This window comes from Lampetra fluviatilis, unplaced genomic scaffold (genome assembly GCF_964198595.1).
Source record: "Lampetra fluviatilis unplaced genomic scaffold, kcLamFluv1.1 SCAFFOLD_1272, whole genome shotgun sequence".
Lineage (NCBI taxonomy): Eukaryota > Metazoa > Chordata > Hyperoartia > Petromyzontiformes > Petromyzontidae > Lampetra > Lampetra fluviatilis.
The window spans coordinates 1-22,840 of NW_027620736.1; the positions used below are offsets into that span (position 1 = coordinate 1).

The window sequence follows — 22,840 nt, forward strand, 5'->3', positions numbered from 1 at the left end:
CTCACCCACCCACCCACACACTCACCCACCCACCCACACACTCACCCACCCACCCACCACCCACACACTCACCCACACACTCACACCCACCTCCACTCACCCACCCACCCACCCACTCACCCACCCACCCACCCCACTCCACCCACTCACCCACCCACCCACCCACCCACTCACCCACCCACCACCCACTCACCCACCCACCCACACACTCACCCACCCACACACTCACCCACCCACCCACACACCCACCCACCCACTCACCCACCCACCCACACACTCACCCACCCACCCACCACACTCACCCACCCACCCACCCACCCACCCACACACTCACCCACACACTCACCCACCCACTCACCCACCCACACACTCACCCACCCACCACCACTCACCCACCCACCCACCCACCCACCCACTCACTCACCCACCCACCCACTCACCCACCCACCCACTCACCCACCCACCCACACACCCACACACTCACCCACCCACCCACCCACACACTCACCCACCCACCCACCCACCCACTCACCCACCCACCCACCCACTCACCCTCTGCTGTGTGTGATGTTACAGGTGCCCTGGTGAAGCTACGTGGGGAGCACTCCCAGTCAGCCTCCACCCCCCCCTCCTCAAACCCCTCCTCACCCCACCGCTCACCCCACCGCTCACCCCACCGCTCACCCCACCGCTCACACCCACCGCTCACCCCACCGCTCACCCCCACCGCTCACCCCACTGCTCACCCCTCCGCTCACCCCTCCGCTCACCACAAGCCCACGTTGCTCAGGGCTCTCTTCACGGTGGGAGCGCTGTGCAGACACTTCGATTTTGACCTCCACCAGTTCAAGGGGCCCAGCACCAAGGTACTGGGGGGGACCCCCTTAGTGGACGCCCTAGAGACCCCCTAGAGACCCCCTAGAGACCCCTAGAGACACCTAGAGACCCCCTAGAGACCCCCTAGAGACCCCCTAGAGACCCCCTAGAGACCCCTAGAGACCCCCTAGAGACCCCCTAGAGGACCCCCTAGAGACCCCTAGAGACCCCCTAGAGACCCCCTAGAGACCCCTAGAGACCCCCTAGAGACCCCTAGAGACCCCCTAGAGACCCCCTAGAGACCCCCTAGAGACCCCCTAGAGACCCCCTAGAAGACCCCTAGACCCCCTAGAGACCCCTAGAGACCCCTAGAGACCCCTAGAGACCCCCTAGAGACCCCCTAGAGACCCCCTAAAGACCCCTAGAGACCCCCTAGAGACCCCTAGAGACCCCTAGAGACCCCCTAGAGACCCCCTAGAGACCCCCTAGAGACCCCCTAGAGACCCCCTAGAGACCCCCCTAGAGACCCCTAGAGACCCCTAGAGACCCCCTAGAGACCCCTAGAGACCCCTAGAGACCCCCTAAAGACCCCTAGAGACCCCCTAGAGACCCCTAGAGACCCCTTGAGACCCCTAGAGACCCCTAGAGACCCCTTGAGACCCCTTGAGACCCCTAGAGACCCCTAGAGACACCTAGAGACCCCCTAGAGACCCCCTAGAGACCCCTAGAGACCCCCTAGAGACCCCCTAGAGACCCCCTAGAGACCCCCTAGAGACCCCCTAGAGACCCCTAGAGACCCCCTAGAGACCCCCTAGAGACCCCTAGAGACCCCCTAGAGACCCCCTAGAGACCCCTAGAGACCCCCTAGAGACCCCTAGAGACCCCCTAGAGACCCCCTAGAGACCCCTAGAGACCCCCTAGAGACCCCCTAGAGACCCCTAGAGACCCCCTAGAGACCCCCTAGAGACCCCTAGAGACCCCCTAGAGACCCCTAGAGACCCCTAGAGACCCCCTAAAGACCCCTAGAGACCCCCTAGAGACCCCTAGAGACCCCTAGAGACCCCCTAGAGACCCCCTAGAGACCCCCTAGAGACCCCCTAGAGACCCCTAGAGACCCCCTAGAGACCCCCTAAAGACCCCTAGAGACCCCCTAGAGACCCCCTAGAGACCCCTAGAGACCCCCTAGAGACCCCTAGAGACCCCCTAGAGACCCCCTAAAGACCCCTAGAGACCCCCTAGAGACCCCTAGAGACCCCTAGAGACCCCCTAGAGACCCCCTAGAGACCCCCTAGAGACCGCCTAGAGACCCCTAGAGACCCCCTAGAGACCCTTAGAGACCCCCTAGAGACCCCCTAGAGACCCCCTAGAGACCCCTAGAGACCCCCTAGAGACCCCTAGAGACCCCTAGAGACCCCTAGAGACCCCCTAGAGACCCCTAGAGACCCCCTAGAGACCCCCTAGAGACCCCCTAGAGACCCCTAGAGACCCCCTAGAGACCCCTAGAGACCCCCTAGAGACCCCCTAGAGACCCCCTAGAGACCCCCTAGAGACCCCCTAGAGACCCCTAGAGACCCCTAGAGACCCCTAGAGACCCCCTAGAGACCCCCTAGAGACCCCTAGAGACCCCCTAGACACCCCCTAGAGACCCCTAGAGACCCCCTAGAGACCCCCTAGAGACCCCTAGAGACCCCCTAGAGACCCCTAGAGACCCCCTAGAGACCCCCTAGAGACCCCCTAGAGACCCCCTAGAGACCCCCTAGAGACCCCCTAGAGACCCCCTAGAGACCCCCTAGAGACCCCCTAGAGACCCCTAGAGACCCCCTAGACACCCCCTAGAGACCCCTAGAGACCCCCTAGAGACCCCCTAGAGACCCCCTAGAGATCCCCTAGAGACCCCCTAGAGACCCCTAGAGACCCCTAGAGACCCCCTAGAGACCCCTAGAGACCCCCTAGAGACCCCCTAGAGACCCCTAGAGACCCCCTAGAGACCCCTAGAGACCTCTCAAAGGTCTGCCCATGACCCCTTTTCTCCCCCCCCCCCCGTGCCCCCCCCCCCCGTGCCCCCCCCCCCCGTGCCCCCCGTGCCCCCCCCCGTGCCCCCCGTGCCCCCCCCCCCGTGCCCCCCCCCCCGTGCCCCCCCCCCCGTGCCCCCCGTGCCCCCCCCCGTGCCCCCCGTGCCCCCCCCCCCCGTGCCCCCCCCCCGTGCCCCCCCCCCCCATGCCCCAGGTGGTGATCAAGGAGAAGGTTCTGGAGACGCTTCTCTACTTCACCAAACACGAGGACGAGGAGGTGCAGATGAAGGCGCTCATCGGCCTGGGTGAGCACCACCATCACCACGCTCACCACCACGCTCACCACCTCACCCTCACCACCTCACCACCACATCCTCACCACCATCACCACGCTCACCACCACGCTCACCACCTCACCCTCACCACCTCACCACCACCACCACGCTCACCACCACGCTCACCACCACGCTCACCACCTCACCCTCACCACCTCACCACCACATCCTCACCACCATCACCACGCTCACCACCACCTCACCACCACGCTCACCACCACGCTCACCACCTCACCCTCACCACCTCACCACCACATCCTCACCACCATCACCACGCTCACCACCACGCTCACCACCTCACCCTCACCACCTCACCACCACATCCTCACCACCATCACCACGCTCACCACCACGCTCACCACCTCACCCTCACCACCTCACCACCACATCCTCACCACCATCACCACGCTCACCACCACCTCACCACCTCACCCTCACCACCTCACCACCACATCCTCACCACCATCACCACGCTCACCACCACCTCACCACCTCACCCTCACCACCTCACCACCACATCCTCACCACCATCACCACGCTCACCACCACGCTCACCACCTCACCCTCACCACCTCACCACCACATCCTCACCACCATCACCACGCTCACCACCACGCTCACCACCTCACCCTCACCACCTCACCACCACATCCTCACCACCATCACCACGCTCACCACCACCTCACCACCACGCTCACCACCACGCTCACCACCTCACCCTCACCACCATCACCACCACATCCTCACCACCATCACCACGCTCACCACCACGCTCACCACCTCACCCTCACCACCTCACCACCACATCCTCACCACCATCACCACGCTCACCACCACGCTCACCACCTCACCCTCACCACCTCACCACCACATCCTCACCACCATCACCACGCTCACCACCACGCTCACCACCTCACCCTCACCACCTCACCACCACATCCTCACCACCATCACCACGCTCACCACCACGCTCACCACCTCACCCTCACCACCTCACCACCACATCCTCACCACCATCACCACGCTCACCACCACCTCATCACCACGCTCACCACCACGCTCACCACCTCACCCTCACCACCTCACCACCACATCCTCACCACCATCACCACGCTCACCACCACGCTCACCACCTCACCCTCACCACCTCACCACCACATCCTCACCACCATCACCACGCTCACCACCACGCTCACCACCTCACCCTCACCACCTCACCACCACATCCTCACCACCATCACCACGCTCACCACCACGCTCACCACCTCACCCTCACCACCTCACCACCACATCCTCACCACCATCACCACGCTCACCACCACGCTCACCACCTCACCCTCACCACCTCACCACCACATCCTCACCACCATCACCACGCTCACCACCACGCTCACCACCTCACCCTCACCACCTCACCACCACATCCTCACCACCATCACCACGCTCACCACCACCTCACCCTCACCACCTCACCACCACATCCTCACCACCATCACCACGCTCACCACCACGCTCACCACCTCACCCTCACCACCTCACCACCACATCCTCACCACCATCACCACGCTCACCACCACGCTCACCACCTCACCCTCACCACCTCACCACCACATCCTCACCACCATCACCACGCTCACCACCACGCTCACCACCTCACCCTCACCACCTCACCACCACATCCTCACCACCATCACCACGCTCACCACCACGCTCACCACCTCACCCTCACCACCTCACCACCACATCCTCACCACCATCACCACGCTCACCACCACGCTCACCACCTCACCACCACATCCTCACCACCATCACCACGCTCACCACCACGCTCACCACCTCACCCTCACCACCTCACCACCACATCCTCACCACCATCACCACGCTCACCACCACGCTCACCACCTCACCCTCATCACCTCACCACCACATCCTCACCACCATCACCACGCTCACCACCACCTCACCACCACGCTCACCACCTCACCCTCACCACCTCACCACATCCTCACCACCATCACCACGCTCACCACCACCTCACCACCACCACCTCACCACCACCACCCTCACCACCACCACCTCCACCTCACCACACTCACCACCAGCTCACCAACTCACCACCATCACTACCACCACCACCACCTCACCACCAGCTCACCACCCTCACCACCATCACTACCACCTCACCACCTCACCCTCACCACCTCACCACCACATCCTCACCACCATCACCACGCTCACCACCACCTCACCACCACCACCTCACCACCACCACCCTCACCACCACCACCTCACCTCCACCTCACCACACTCACCACCAGCTCACCAACTCACCACCATCACTACCACCACCACCACCTCACCACCAGCTCACCACCCTCACCACCATCACTACCACCTCACCACCACCACCCTCACCACCAGCTCACCACCACCACCACCTCACCCTCACCACCACCACCCTCACCACCATCCTCACCACCACCCTCACCACCACCCTCACCACCACCCTGACCACCACCACCCTCACCACCACATCTGTGTGTAGCTGCCACCGACAGCACTTGCCCCTACAGCCTGCTAGAGGCTACACGGGGGACCTTTGTCTGTGTGTAGGTGCCACTGACAGCACTTGCCCCTACAGCCTGCTAGAGGCTACACGGGGGACCTTTGTCTGTGTGTAGGTGCCACTGACAGCACTTGCCCCTACAGCCTGCTAGAGGCTACACGGGGGACCTTTGTCTGTGTGTAGGTGCCACTGACAGCACTTGCCCCTACAGCCTGCTAGAGGCTACACGGGGGACCTTTGTCTGTGTGTAGGTGCCACTGACAGCACTTGCCCCTACAGCCTGCTAGAGGCTACACGGGGGACCTTTGTCTGTGTGTAGGTGCCACTGACAGCACTTGCCCCTACAGCCTGCTAGAGGCTACACGGGGGACCTTTGTCTGTGTGTAGGTGCCACTGACAGCACTTGATCTGTGTCTGTGCAGGCTTTTGCTTTATCCAGCATCCGGCTCTGATGTTCGAGAAGGAGGTCCGACTCCTGTACAATGGAATCCTCAACTCCACCACCACCACCTCGTCCACCACCACGTCCACCACCACCTCGTCCTTCACGTCGTCCTTCTCGGCGGCGTCCACCTCCATGGCTCTCAAGAACCAGGTGCTCAAGAACCTACAGAACTACCTGCAGGAGGAGGACCACCGCATGCAGAAAGCCGACAAGGACTGTGAGTGAGGGGTGGATCACCACGTAGCAGCGCTCGCTCGCCCACTTGATCGCTCGCTTCGCTCACCCGCTCACTCACCCACTCGCTCACCGGCTCGCTCGCTCACTCACTCAACAGCTCGCTCATCCGTACGCCCACTCGCTCGCCCGATCGCTCACCCCGCTCGCTCCCCCGCTCGCTCACCCGCTCGCTCACCTGCTCGCTCACCCACTCGCTCACCCGCTCGCTCATCCGCTCGCTCACCCGCTCGCTCACCCGCTCGCTCACCAGCTTGCTCACCCACTCGCTCATCCACTCGCTCACTCGCTCACTGACTCGCTCACCAGCTCGCTCACCCGCTCGCTCACCAGCTCGCTCACCCCGCTCGCTCACCAGCTCGCTCACCCGCTCACTCACCAGCTCGCTCACTAGCTCGCTCACCCGCTCGCTCACCCGCTCGCTCACCCACTCGCTCACTCGCTCACCCACTCGCTCACCAGCTCGCTCACTCACTCGCTCACCCCGCTCGCTCACCAGCTCGCTCACTGTGTCACCCGCTGGGTCACTCACTCACCCACTCTGTCACCCACTGGGTCACTCGGTCACCCATTCAGTCACCCATTCACTCACCCACTCACCCACTCGCCCACTCATTCATCCACTCACTCACCCACTCACCTACCCACCCACTCACCTAGTCACCCACCCACCCACTCAATCGTCCACTCACTCACCCACTCACCCACTCACCCACTCACCCACCCACCCACTCACCTATTCACCCACCCACTCATTCATCCACTCACTCACCCACTCACCCACTCACCCACCCACCACTCGCTTATGTATTGGTGAGTGTATAAGTGGTGAGCATATTGGTGAGCCGGTCTTTCCTGTGGGGTGTCAGTCTGTCTTCACAGGAGTGGTGAGGGTAGTGGTGAGGGTAGTGGTGAGCGTAGTGGTGAGTGCAGTGGTGAGGGTAGTGGTGAGGGTAGTGGTGAGCTCAGTGGTGAGTGTGGTGAGTGCAGTGGTGAGCATGGTGGTGAACGTATCCTTCCCCGTGTGTGCCCAGGGATGAGGGTTGCTAAGCAGGAGTGTAGTGGTGAGTGTAGTGGTGAGTGTGGTGGTGAGTGTGGTGGTGAGTGTGGTGGTGAGTGTGGTGGTGAGTGTGGTGAGCGTAGTGATGAGCGTAGTGGTGAGTGTGGTGAGGGTAGTGGTGAGTGTTGTAGTGGTGAGTGTGGTGGTGAGTGTGGTGGTGAGTGTGGTGGTGAGTGTGGTGAGTGTGGTGGTGGTGAGTGTGGTGGTGAGTGTGGTGAGTGTGGTGGTGAGCGTGGTGGTGAGCGTGGTGGTGAGTGTGGTGAGGGTAGTGGTGAGTGTACTAGTGGTGAGTGTGGTGGTGAGTGTGGTGGTGAGTGTGGTGGTGAGTGTGGTGGTGAGTGTGGTGGTGAGTGTGGTGAGTGTGGTGGTGGTGAGTGTGGTGGTGAGTGTGGTGGTGAGTGTGGTGAGCGTGGTGGTGAGCGTGGTGGTGAGCGTGGTGGTGAGCGTGGTGGTGAGCGTGGTGGTGAGCGTGGTGAGTGTGGTGAGCGTGGTGGTGAGCTAAGTGGTGAGCGTGGTGGTGAGTGTGGTGGTGAGTGTGGTGGTGAGTGTGGTGGTGAGTGTGGTGGTGAGTGTGGTGGTGAGTGTACTAGTGGTGAGTGTACTAGTGGTGAGTGTACTAGTGGTGAGTGTACTGGTGGTGAGTGCAGTGGTGAGTGCAGTGGTGAGTGCAGTGGTGAGTGTACTAGTGGTGAGTGCAGTGGTGAGTGCAGTGGTGAGTGTATCATTCCCCGTGTGTGCCCAGGGATGAGGGTTGCTAAGCAGGAGTGTAGTGGTGAGCTAAGTGGTGAGTGCAGTGGTGAGTGTAGTGGTGAGTGTAGTGGTGAGTGTAGTGGTGAGTGTAATGGTGAGTGTAGTGGTGAGTGTGGTGAGCGTGGTGGTGAGCTAAGTGGTGAGTGTACTAGTGGTGAGTGTAGTGGTGAGCGTAGTGGTGAGTGTAGTGGTGAGTGTAGTGGTGAGTGTGGTGAGCGTGGTGGTGAGCTAAGTGGTGAGTGTACTAGTGGTGAGCGTAGTGGTGAGTGTAGTGGTGAGTGTAGTGGTGAGTGTGGTGAGCGTGGTGGTGAGCTAAGTGGTGAGTGTACTAGTGGTGAGTGTAGTGGTGAGTGTAGTGGTGAGCGTAGTGGTGAGTGTAGTGGTGAGTGTAGTGGTGAGTGTGGTGAGCGTGGTGGTGAGCTAAGTGGTGAGTGTACTAGTGGTGAGCGTAGTGGTGAGTGTAGTGGTGAGTGTAATGGTGAGTGTAGTGGTGAGTGTGGTGAGCGTGGTGGTGAGCTAAGTGGTGAGTGCAGTGGTGAGTGCAGTGGTGAGTGTAGTGGTGAGTGTAGTGGTGAGTGTAATGGTGAGTGTAGTGGTGAGTGTGGTGAGCGTGGTGGTGAGCTAAGTGGTGAGTGTACTAGTGGTGAGTGTAGTGGTGAGTGTAGTGGTGAGTGTAGTGGTGAGCGTAGTGGTGAGTGTAGTGGTGAGTGTAGTGGTGAGTGTGGTGAGCGTGGTGGTGAGCTAAGTGGTGAGTGTACTAGTGGTGAGCGTAGTGGTGAGTGTAGTGGTGAGTGTAATGGTGAGTGTAGTGGTGAGTGTGGTGAGCGTGGTGGTGAGCTAAGTGGTGAGTGTACTAGTGGTGAGTGTAGTGGTGAGCGTAGTGGTGAGTGTAGTGGTGAGTGTGGTGAGCGTGGTGGTGAGCTAAGTGGTGAGTGTACTAGTGGTGAGTGTAGTGGTGAGTGTAGTGGTGAGTGTGGTGAGCGTGGTGGTGAGCTAAGTGGTGAGTGTACTAGTGGTGAGTGTACTAGTGGTGAGTGTACTAGTGGTGAGCGTAGTGGTGAGTGTAGTGGTGAGTGTAGTGGTGAGTGTGGTGAGCGTGGTGGTGAGCTAAGTGGTGAGTGTACTAGTGGTGAGTGTAGTGGTGAGCGTAGTGGTGAGTGTAGTGGTGAGCGTAGTGGTGAGTGTAGTGGTGAGTGTAGTGGTGAGTGTGGTGAGCGTGGTGGTGAGCTAAGTGGTGAGTGTACTAGTGGTGAGTGTAGTGGTGAGCGTAGTGGTGAGTGTAGTGGTGAGTGTAGTGGTGAGTGTGGTGAGCGTGGTGGTGAGCTAAGTGGTGAGTGTACTAGTGGTGAGTGTAGTGGTGAGCGTAGTGGTGAGTGTAGTGGTGAGTGTGGTGAGCGTGGTGGTGAGTGTACTAGTGGTGAGTGTAGTGGTGAGTGTAGTGGTGAGTGTAGTGGTGAGTGTAGTGGTGAGTGTAGTGGTGAGTGTGGTGAGCGTGGTGGTGAGCTAAGTGGTGAGTGTACTAGTGGTGAGTGTAGTGGTGAGTGTAGTGGTGAGTGTAGTGGTGAGTGTAGTGGTGAGTGTGGTGAGCGTGGTGGTGAGCTAAGTGGTGAGTGTACTAGTGGTGAGTGTAGTGGTGAGTGTTGTGAGCGTGGTGGTGAGCTAAGTGGTGAGTGTACTAGTGGTGAGTGTAGTGGTGAGTGTAGTGGTGAGTGTAATGGTGAGTGTAGTGGTGAGTGTGGTGAGCGTGGTGGTGAGCTAAGTGGTGAGTGTACTAGTGGTGAGTGTAGTGGTGAGCGTAGTGGTGAGTGTAGTGGTGAGCGTGGTGGTGAGTGTGGTGAGCGTGGTGGTGAGCTAAGTGGTGAGTGTACTAGTGGTGAGCGTAGTGGTGAGTGTAGTGGTGAGTGTAGTGGTGAGTGTGGTGAGCGTGGTGGTGAGCTAAGTGGTGAGTGTACTAGTGGTGAGTGTAGTGGTGAGTGTAGTGGTGAGCGTAGTGGTGAGTGTACTAGTGGTGAGTGTAGTGGTGAGCGTAGTGGTGAGTGTGGTGAGCTAAGTGGTGAGTGTACTAGTGGTGAGTGTAGTGGTGAGTGTAGTGGTGAGTGTGGTGAGCTGTGGTGAGTGTACTAGTGGTGAGTGTAGTGGTGAGTGTAGTGGTGAGTGTGGTGAGCTAAGTGGTGAGTGTACTAGTGGTGAGCGTAGTGGTGAGTGTAGTGGTGAGTGTGGTGAGCTAAGTGGTGAGTGTACTAGTGGTGAGCGTAGTGGTGAGCGTAGTAGTGAGCGTAGTGGTGAGTGTACTAGTGGTGAGCGTAGTGGTGAGCGTAGTGGTGAGCGTACTAGTGGTGAGTGTAGTGGTGAGTGTGGTGGTGAGTGTAGTAGTGGTGAGTGTACTAGTGGTGAGCGTAGTGGTGAGCGTAGTGGTGAGTGTAGTGGTGAGCGTAGTGGTGAGTGTACTAGTGGTGAGTGTGGTGGTGAGCTAAGTGGTGAGTGTACTAGTGGTGAGTGTAGTGGTGAGTGTGGTGAGCGTAGTGGTGAGTGTAGTGGTGAGCGTAGTGGTGAGTGTAGTGGTGAGTGTGGTGGTGAGTGTGGTGGTGAGTGTAGTGGTGAGCGTAGTGGTGAGCGTAGTGGTGAGCGTAGTGGTGAGTGTAGTGGTGAGTGTACTAGTGGTGAGTGTGGTGAGCGTAGTGGTGAGCGTAGTGGTGAGTGTAGTGGTGAGCGTAGTGGTGAGTGTAGTGGTGAGCGTAGTGGTGAGTGTAGTGGTGAGCGTGGTGGTGAGCGTGGTGGTGAGTGTAGTGGTGAGTGTAGTGGTGAGCGTAGTGGTGAGTGTACTAGTGGTGAGTGTGGTGGTGAGCGTGGTGGTGAGTGTAGTGGTGAGTGTACTAGTGGTGAGTGTAGTGGTGAGCGTGGTGGTGAGTGTAGTGGTGAGCGTAGTGGTGAGTGTAGTGGTGAGCGTAGTGGTGAGTGTAGTGGTGAGTGTAGTGGTGAGTGTGGTGAGCGTGGTGGTGAGCTAAGTGGTGAGTGTAGTGGTGAGTGTAGTGGTGAGTGTAGTGGTGAGTGTGGTGAGTGTAGTGGTGAGTGTAGTGGTGAGCGTAGTGGTGAGTGTGGTGAGCGTGGTGGTGAGCTAAGTGGTGAGTGTAGTGGTGAGTGTAGTGGTGAGCGTAGTGGTGAGCGTAGTGGTGAGCGTAGTGGTGAGTGTAGTGGTGAGCGTAGTGGTGAGTTTAGTGGTGAGCGTAGTGGTGAGTGTAGTGGTGAGTGTAGTGGTGAGCGTAGTGGTGAGCGTAGTGGTGAGTGTACTAGTGGTGAGCGTGGTGGTGAGCGTAGTGGTGAGTGTAGTGGTGAGTGTAGTGGTGAGCGTGGTGGTGAGTGTAGTGGTGAGCGTAGTGGTGAGTGTACTAGTGGTGAGCGTAGTGGTGAGTGTGGTGGTGAGCGTAGTGGTGAGCGTAGTGGTGAGCGTAGTGGTGAGTGTAGTGGTGAGCGTAGTGGTGAGCGTAGTGGTGAGTGTACTAGTGGTGAGTGTAGTGGTGAGTGTAGTGGTGAGCGTGGTGAGTGTGGTGAGCGTGGTGGTGAGTGTACTAGTGGTGAGCGTAGTGGTGAGCGTAGTGGTGAGCGTAGTGGTGAGCGTAGTGGTGAGCGTAGTGGTGAGTGTACTAGTGGTGAGCGTAGTGGTGAGCGTAGTGGTGAGCGTAGTGGTGAGCTTAGTGGTGAGCTAAGTGGTGAGTGTACTAGTGGTGAGCGTAGTGGTGAGCGTAGTGGTGAGCGTAGTGGTGAGTGTAGTGGTGAGTGTGGTGAGCGTAGTGGTGAGCGTAGTGGTGAGTGTAGTGGTGAGTGTAGTGGTGAGTGTAGTGGTGAGTGTACTAGTGGTGAGTGTAGTGGTGAGCGTAGTGGTGAGTGTAGTGGTGAGCGTAGTGGTGAGCGTAGTGGTGAGCGTAGTGGTGAGTGTACTAGTGGTGAGCGTAGTGGTGAGCGTAGTGGTGAGCGTAGTGGTGAGTGTGTGTTCCCCGTGTCTCCCCAGGGATGAGGGTAGCAAAGCAGGAAGACCTCAAGGAGATGGGAGACGTCTCCTCCGGCATGAGCAGCTCCATCATGCAGCTCTACCTCAAGAACGTGCTGGAGAGCTTCTTGTACTGCCACGCCGTGGTAACGCACCACGCCGCTCACCAACCTACTCACCACGCCGCTCACCACGCTGCTCACCACGCCGCTCACCAACCTACTCACCACGCCGCTCACCACGCCGCTCACCAAACTACTCACCACGCTGCTCACCACGCTGCTCACCACGCCGCTCACCAACCTACTCACCAAACTACTCACCACGCCGCTCACCAACCTACTCACCACGCCGCTCACCAAACTACTCACCACGCTGCTCACCACGCCGCTCACCAAACTACTCACCACGCTGCTCACCACGCCGCTCACCAAACTACTCACCACGCCGCTCACCAAACTACTCACCACGCCGCTCACCAAACTAGTCACCACGCCGCTCACCAAACTACTCACCACGCCGCTCACCAAACTACTCACCACGCCGCTCACCAAACTACTCACCACGCCGCTCACCAACCTACTCACCACGCCGCTCACCACGCTGCTCACCACGCCGCTCACCAAACTACTCACCACGCCGCTCACCAAACTACTCACCACGCCGCTCACCAAACTACTCACCACGCCGCTCACCAACCTACTCACCACGCCGCTCACCAACCTACTCACCACGCTGCTCACCACGCCGCTCACCAAACTACTCACCACGCCGCTCACCACGCCGCTCACCAACCTACTCACCACGCCGCTCACCACGCCGCTCACCAACCTACTCACCACGCTGCTCACCAACCTACTCACCACGCCGCTCACCACGCCGCTCACCACGCTGCTCACCACGCCGCTCACCAAACTACTCACCACGCCGCTCACCAAACTACTCACCACGCCGCTCACCAACCTACTCACCACGCTGCTCACCACGCCGCTCACCAACCTACTCACCACGCCGCTCACCAACCTACTCACCACGCCGCTCACCACGCCGCTCACCAACCTACTCACCACGCTGCTCACCACGCCGCTCACCAAACTACTCACCACGCTGCTCACCACGCCGCTCACCAACCTACTCACCACGCCGCTCACCACGCCGCTCACCAAACTACTCACCACGCTGCTCACCAACCTACTCACCACGCCGCTCACCACGCCGCTCACCACGCTGCTCACCACGCCGCTCACCAAACTACTCACCACGCCGCTCACCAAACTACTCACCACGCCGCTCACCAACCTACTCACCACGCTGCTCACCACGCCGCTCACCAACCTACTCACCACGCCGCTCACCACGCCGCTCACCAACCTACTCACCACGCCGCTCACCACGCCGCTCACCAAACTACTCACCACGCTGCTCACCACGCCGCTCACCAACCTACTCACCACGCCGCTCACCAACCTACTCACCACGCCGCTCACCACGCCGCTCACCAAACTACTCACCACGCTACTCACCACGCCGCTCACCAAACTACTCACCACGCTGCTCACCAACCTACTCACCACGCCGCTCACCACGCCGCTCACCAACCTACTCACCACGCCGCTCACCAACCTACTCACCACGCCGCTCACCAAACTACTCACCACGCCGCTCACCACGCCGCTCACCAAACTACTCACCACGCCGCTCACCAACCTACTCACCACGCCGCTCACCAAACTACTCACCACGCCGCTCACCAAACTACTCACCACGCTGCTCACCAAACTACTCACCACGCCGCTCACCAACCTACTCACCACGCCGCTCACCAACCTACTCACCACGCCGCTCACCAACCTACTCACCACGCCGCTCACCAAACTACTCACCACGCCGCTCACCAAACTACTCACCACGCCGCTCACCACGCCGCTCACCAAACTACTCACCACGCTGCTCACCACGCCGCTCACCAAACTACTCACCACGCCGCTCACCAAACTACTCACCACGCCGCTCACCAAACTAGTCACCACGCCGCTCACCAAACTACTCACCACGCCGCTCACCAAACTACTCACCACGCCGCTCACCAAACTACTCACCACGCCGCTCACCAACCTACTCACCACGCCGCTCACCACGCTGCTCACCAACCTACTCACCACGCCGCTCACCAAACTACTCACCACGCCGCTCACCAAACTACTCACCACGCCGCTCACCAAACTATTCACCACGCCGCTCACCAACCTACTCACCACGCCGCTCACCAACCTACTCACCACGCTGCTCACCACGCCGCTCACCAAACTACTCACCACGCCGCTCACCACGCCGCTCACCAACCTACTCACCACGCCGCTCACCACGCCGCTCACCAACCTACTCACCACGCTGCTCACCAACCTACTCACCACGCCGCTCACCACGCCGCTCACCACGCTGCTCACCACGCCGCTCACCAAACTACTCACCACGCCGCTCACCAAACTACTCACCACGCCGCTCACCAACCTACTCACCACGCTGCTCACCACGCCGCTCACCAACCTACTCACCACGCCGCTCACCAACCTACTCACCACGCCGCTCACCACGCCGCTCACCAACCTACTCACCACGCCGCTCACCACGCCGCTCACCAACCTACTCACCACGCTGCTCACCACGCCGCTCACCAAACTACTCACCACGCTGCTCACCACGCCGCTCACCAACCTACTCACCACGCCGCTCACCACGCCGCTCACCAAACTACTCACCACGCTACTCACCACGCCGCTCACCAAACTACTCACCACGCTGCTCATCAACCTACTCACCACGCTGCTCACCACGCCGCTCACCAACCTACTCACCACGCTGCTCACCAACCTACTCACCACGCCGCTCACCACGCCGCTCACCACGCTGCTCACCACGCCGCTCACCAAACTACTCACCACGCCGCTCACCAACCTACTCACCACGCCGCTCACCAACCTACTCACCACGCCGCTCACCAAACTACTCACCACGCTGCTCACCACGCCGCTCACCAACCTACTCACCACGCCGCTCACCAACCTACTCACCACGCCGCTCACCACGCCGCTCACCAACCTACTCACCACGCCGCTCACCACGCCGCTCACCAACCTACTCACCACGCCGCTCACCAACCTACTCACCACGCCGCTCACCACGCCGCTCACCAACCTACTCACCACGCCGCTCACCAACCTACTCACCACGCCGCTCACCACGCCGCTCACCAACCTACTCACCACGCCGCTCACCACGCCGCTCACCAACCTACTCACCACGCCGCTCACCAAACTACTCACCACGCTGCTCACCACGCCGCTCACCAAACTACTCACCACGCCGCTCACCAACCTACTCACCACGCCGCTCACCACGCCGCTCACCAAACTACTCACCACGCTACTCACCACGCCGCTCACCAAACTACTCACCACGCTGCTCACCAACCTACTCACCACGCCGCTCACCACGCCGCTCACCAACCTACTCACCACGCTGCTCACCAACCTACTCACCACGCTGCTCACCACGCCGCTCACCAACCTACTCACCACGCCGCTCACCAAACTACTCACCACGCCGCTCACCAAACTACTCACCACGCCGCTCACCAAACTACTCACCACGCTGCTCACCAAACTACTCACCACGCCGCTCACCAACCTACTCACCACGCCGCTCACCAACCTACTCACCACGCCGCTCACCAACCTACTCACCACGCCGCTCACCAAACTACTCACCACGCCGCTCACCAAACTACTCACCACGCCGCTCACCAACCTACTCACCACGCTGCTCACCACGCCGCTCACCAACCTACTCACCACGCCGCTCACCAACCTACTCACCACGCCGCTCACCAACCTACTCACCACGCCGCTCACCAACCTACTCACCACGCCGCTCACCAAACTACTCACCACGCCGCTCACCAAACTACTCACCACGCCGCTCACCAACCTACTCACCACGCCGCTCACCAAACTACTCACCACGCCGCTCACCAAACTACTCACCACGCTGCTCACCACGCCGCTCACCAACCTACTCACCACGCCGCTCACCAACCTACTCACCACGCCGCTCACCAAACTACTCACCACGCCGCTCACCAACCTACTCACCACGCCGCTCACCAACCTACTCACCACGCCGCTCACCAAACTACTCACCACGCCGCTCACCAAACTACTCACCACGCCGCTCACCACGCCGCTCACCAACCTACTCACCACGCCGCTCACCAACCTACTCACCACGCCGCTCACCAAACTACTCACCACGCCGCTCACCAACCTACTCACCACGCCGCTCACCAAACTACTCACCACGCCGCTCACCACGCCGCTCACCAACCTACTCACCACGCCGCTCACCAACCTACTCACCACGCCGCTCACCAACCTACTCACCACGCCGCTCACCAAACTACTCACCACGCCGCTCACCAAACTACTCACCACGCTGCTCACCAAACTACTCACCACGCTGCTCACCAACCTACTCACCACGCCGCTCACCAACCTACTCACCACGCCGCTCACCAACCTACTCACCACGCCGCTCACCAACCTACTCACCACGCCGCTCACCAACCTACTCACCACGCCGCTCACCAACCTACTCACCACGCCGCTCACCAAACTACTCACCACGCCGCTCACCAACCTACTCACCACGCCGCTCACCAACCTACTCACCACGCCGCTCACCAAACTACTCACCACGCCGCTCACCAAACTACTCACCACGCCGCTCACCAAACTACTCACCACGCCGCTCACCAAACTACTCACCACGCTGCTCACCAAACTACTCACCACGCCGCTCACCAAACTACTCACCACGCCGCTCACCAACCTACTCACCACGCCGCTCACCAAACTACTCACCACGCCGCTCACCAAACTACTCACCACGCCGCTCACCAAACTACTCACCACGCCGCTCACCAACCTACTCACCACGCCGCTCACCAAACTACTCACCACGCCGCTCACCAAACTACTCACCACGCCGCTCACCAAACTACTCACCACGCCGCTCACCAAACTACTCACCACGCCGCTCACCAAACTACTCACCACGCCGCTCACCAAACTACTCACCACGCCGCTCACCAAACTACTCACCACGCCGCTCACCAAACTACTCACCACGCCGCTCACCAAACTACTCACCACGCCGCTCACCAACCTACTCACCACGCCGCTCACCAAACTACTCACCACGCCACTCACCAACCTACTCACCACGCCGCTCACCAACCTACTCACCACGCCGCTCACCAAACTACTCACCACGCCGCTCACCAAACTACTCACCACGCCAGCTCACCAACCTACTCACCACGCCGCTCACCAAACTACTCACCACGCCGCTCACCAAACTACTCACCACGCCGCTCACCAACCTACTCACCACGCCGCTCACCAAACTACTCACCACGCCACTCACCAACCTACTCACCACGCCGCTCACCAAACTACTCACCACGCCGCTCACCAACCTACTCACCACGCCGCTCACCAAACTACTCACCACGCCGCTCACCAACCTACTCACCACGCCGCTCACCAAACTACTCACCACGCTGCTCACCACGCTGCTCACCACGCCGCTCACCAAACTACTCACCACGCCGCTCACCAAACTACTCACCACGCCGCTCACCACGCCGCTCACCAAACTACTCACCACGCCGCTCACCAACCTACTCACCACGCCGCTCACCAACCTACTCACCACGCCGCTCACCACGCCGCTCACCAAACTACTCACCACGCTGCTCACCACGCCGCTCACCAACCTACTCACCACGCCGCTCACCACGCCGCTCACCAAACTACTCACCACGCTGCTCACCACGCCGCTCACCAACCTACTCACCACGCCGCTCACCAAACTACTCACCACGCCGCTCACCACGCCGCTCACCAACCTACTCACCACGCCGCTCACCAAACTACTCACCACGCTGCTCACCACGCCGCTCACCAAACTACTCACCACGCTGCTCACCAAACTACTCACCACGCCGCTCACCAAACTACTCACCACGCCGCTCACCACGCCGCTCACCAAACTACTCACCACGCCGCTCACCAAACTACTCACCACGCCGCTCACCAACCTACTCACCACGCCGCTCACCAACCTACTTCACCACGCCGCTCACCAAACTACTCACCACGCCGCTCACCACGCCGCTCACCAACCTACTCACCACGCTGCTCACCACGCCGCTCACCAAACTACTCACCACGCCGCTCACCAAACTACTCACCACGCCGCTCACCAAACTACTCACCACGCCGCTCACCAAACTACTCACCACGCCGCTCACCAAACTACTCACCACGCCGCTCACCAAACTACTCACCACGCTGCTCACCAAACTACTCACCACGCTGCTCACCAAACTACTCACCACGCCGCTCACCAAACTACTCACCACGCCGCTCACCAAACTACTCACCACGCCGCTCACCAAACTACTCACCACGCCGCTCACCAAACTACTCACCACGCCGCTCACCAAACTACTCACCACGCCGCTCACCAACCTACTCACCACGCCGCTCACCAAACTACTCACCACGCCGCTCACCAACCTACTCACCACGCCGCTCACCAACCTACTCACCACGCCGCTCACCAAACTACTCACCACGCTGCTCACCACGCCGCTCACCAACCTACTCACCACGCCGCTCACCAACCTACTCACCACGCCGCTCACCAACCTACTCACCACGCCGCTCACCAACCTACTCACCACGCCGCTCACCAACCTACTCACCACGCCGCTCACCAACCTACTCACCACGCCGCTCACCAACCTACTCACCACGCCGCTCACCAAACTACTCACCACGCCGCTCACCAAACTACTCACCACGCCGCTCACCAACCTACTCACCACGCCGCTCACCAACCTACTCACCACGCCGCTCACCAAACTACTCACCACGCTGCTCACCACGCCGCTCACCAAACTACTCACCACGCCGCTCACCAAACTACTCACCACGCCGCTCACCAACCTACTCACCACGCCGCTCACCAAACTACTCACCACGCTGCTCACCAACCTACTCACCACGCCGCTCACCAAACTACTCACCACGCCGCTCACCAACCTACTCACCACGCCGCTCACCAAACTACTCACCACGCTGCTCACCAAACTACTCACCACGCTGCTCACCACGCCGCTCACCAACCTACTCACCACGCCGCTCACCAAACTACTCACCACGCTGCTCACCACGCCGCTCACCAAACTACTCACCACGCCGCTCACCAAACTACTCACCACGCCGCTCACCAACCTACTCACCACGCCGCTCACCAAACTACTCACCACGCTGCTCACCAACCTACTCACCACGCCGCTCACCAAACTACTCACCACGCCGCTCACCAACCTACTCACCACGCCGCTCACCAAACTACTCACCACGCTGCTCACCAAACTACTCACCACGCTGCTCACCACGCCGCTCACCAAACTACTCACCACGCCGCTCACCAAACTACTCACCACGCCGCTCACCAAACTACTCACCACGCCGCTCACCAAACTACTCACCACGCCGCTCACCAAACTACTCACCACGCTGCTCACCAAACTACTCACCACGCCGCTCACCAAACTACTCACCACGCCGCTCACCAAACTACTCACCACGCCGCTCACCAAACTACTCACCACGCCGCTCACCAAACTACTCACCACGCCGCTCACCAAACTACTCACCACGCCGCTCACCAACCTACTCACCACGCCGCTCACCAAACTACTCACCACGCCGCTCACCAACCTACTCACCACGCCGCTCACCAACCTACTCACCACGCCGCTCACCAAACTACTCACCACGCTGCTCACCAAACTACTCACCACGCCGCTCACCAACCTACTCACCACGCCGCTCACCAAACTACTCACCACGCCGCTCACCAAACTACTCACCACGCCGCTCACCAAACTACTCACCACGCTGCTCACCAAACTACTCACCACGCCGCTCACCAAACTACTCACCACGCTGCTCACCAAACTACTCACCACGCCGCTCACCAAACTACTCACCACGCCGCTCACCAACCTACTCACCACGCCGCTCACCAAACTACTCACCACGCCGCTCACCAAACTACTCACCACGCTGCTCACCAAACTACTCACCACGCCGCTCACCAACCTACTCACCACGCCGCTCACCAAACTACTCACCACGCTGCTCACCAAACTACTCACCACGCCGCTCACCAACCTACTCACCACGCCGCTCACCAACCTACTCACCACGCCGCTCACCAAACTACTCACCACGCTGCTCACCAAACTACTCACCACGCCGCTCACCAACCTACTCACCACGCCGCTCACCAAACTACTCACCACGCCGCTCACCAACCTACTCACCACGCCGCTCACCAAACTACTCACCACGCCGCTCACCAAACTACTCACCACGCCGCTCACCAACCTACTCACCACGCCGCTCACCAAACTACTCACCACGCTGCTCACCAAACTACTCACCACGCTGCTCACCACGCCGCTCACCAACCTACTCACCACGCCGCTCACCAAACTACTCACCACGCTGCTCACCAAACTACTCACCACGCTGCTCACCACGCCGCTCACCAACCTACTCACCACGCCGCTCACCAAACTACTCACCACGCCGCTCACCAAACTACTCACCACGCTGCTCACCACGCCGCTCACCAACCTACTCGCTCGCTTGCTCACTCACTCGCTCACCCACCAACCTACTCACTCACTCACTCAATCACTCACTCAATCACTCACTCACTCAATCACTCACTCACTACACATTCACTCAATCAGTCACTCACTCAATCAGTCACTCAGTTAATCACTCAGTCACACACTCATTCACCCACCCACTCACCAACTCACTCACCACTCACTCACTAACTCACTCACCAACTCACTCACCCACTCACCAACTCACTCACTCACCCACTCACTCACCACTCACTCACCAACCCACTTACCCACTCACTCACCCACTCACTCACCCACTCACTCACTCACTACTCACACATCACTCACCCACTCACCAACTCACTCACTACTCACTCACCCACTCACTCACCACTCACTCACCCACTCACTCACCAACTCACTCACTACTCACTCACCCACTCACTCACCACTCACTCACCAACTCACTCACTACTCACACATCACTCACCCACTCACCAACTCACTCACTACTCACTCACCCACTCACTCACCACTCACTCACCCACTCACTCACCAACTCACTCACTACTCACTCACCCACTCACTCACCACTCACTCACCCACTCACTCACCACTCACTCACCCACTCACTCACCAACTCACTCACTACTCACTCACCCACTCACTCACCACTCACTCACCCACTCACTCACCACTCACTCACCACTCACTCACCCACTCACTCACTCACTCACTCCTCGCTCACTACTCACACATCACTCACCCACTCACCAACTCACTCACTCACCAACCCACTTACCCACTCACTCACCACTCACTCACCCACTCACTCACTCACCAACTCACTCACTCACCAACCCACTTACCCACTCACTCACCCACTCACTCACCCAACCACCCACTCACTCACTCACCAACTCACTCACTACTCACACATCACTCACTCACCAACCCACTTACCCACTCACTCACCACTCACTCACTCACCACTCACTCACTCACTCACCACTCACTCACCCACTCACTCACCCACTCACCCAATCACCAACTCACTCACTCACCACTCACTCACCCATCCACTCACTCACCACTCATTCACTCACCACTCACTCACTCACCCACTCACTCACCCACTCACTCACTCACCACTCACTCACTCACCCACTCACTCACTCACTCACCCATTCACTCACTCACTCACTCACTCACCCACTCACTCACTCACCACTCACTCACTCACCCACTCACTCACTAACTCACACACTACTAGCTTGCAGCACTTGCCCCATCAGCTCGTGGCAGGCTACACAGGGTGCCTTTGTCTTTGCCTTTGCAGGTGCGGAACTCTGCCCTGAACGTGGTGTGGCTCACACTCAACCAGGGCCTCGTGCATCCTGTACAGGTGATACTCACCACTCACTCACCACTCACTCACCACTCACTCACTCACCACACTCACCACTTACTCACTCACTCACCACACTCACCAGGCTCACCACTCACTCACTCACCACACTCACCACTCACTCACTCACCACTCACTCACTCACCACTCACCGAGACATTGACACTCAACCAGGGCCTCGTGCATCCTGTACAGGTGATACTCACCACTCACTCACCACTCACTCACTCACCATGCTCACCACTCACTCACTCACCACGCTCACCACTCACTCACTCACCACACTCACTCACCACTCACTCACCACGCTCACTCACAACTCACTCACCACTCACTCACCACTCACTCACCACTCACTCACCACTCACTCACCACTCACTCACCACACTCTCCACTCACTCACTCACCACACTCACCACTTACTCACTCACTCACCACACTCACCACTCACTC

At 59.5% G+C, this 22,840-nt stretch overlaps 1 protein-coding gene across 1 annotated transcript; it reads left to right on the forward strand.

The window, feature by feature from the left end:
• Positions 1–576: 576 nt before the first annotated feature.
• Positions 577–22,384, forward strand: LOC144954335 (nipped-B-like protein A; the record flags this gene model as incomplete). The annotated part of the gene is made up of 5 exons (XM_078884853.1): positions 577–866; positions 3,043–3,133; positions 6,152–6,391; positions 12,225–12,349; positions 22,319–22,384. Coding segments are annotated over 5 exons (812 nt in total), but the record flags the coding sequence as incomplete, so codon positions are not given.
• Positions 22,385–22,840: the final 456 nt, after the last annotated feature.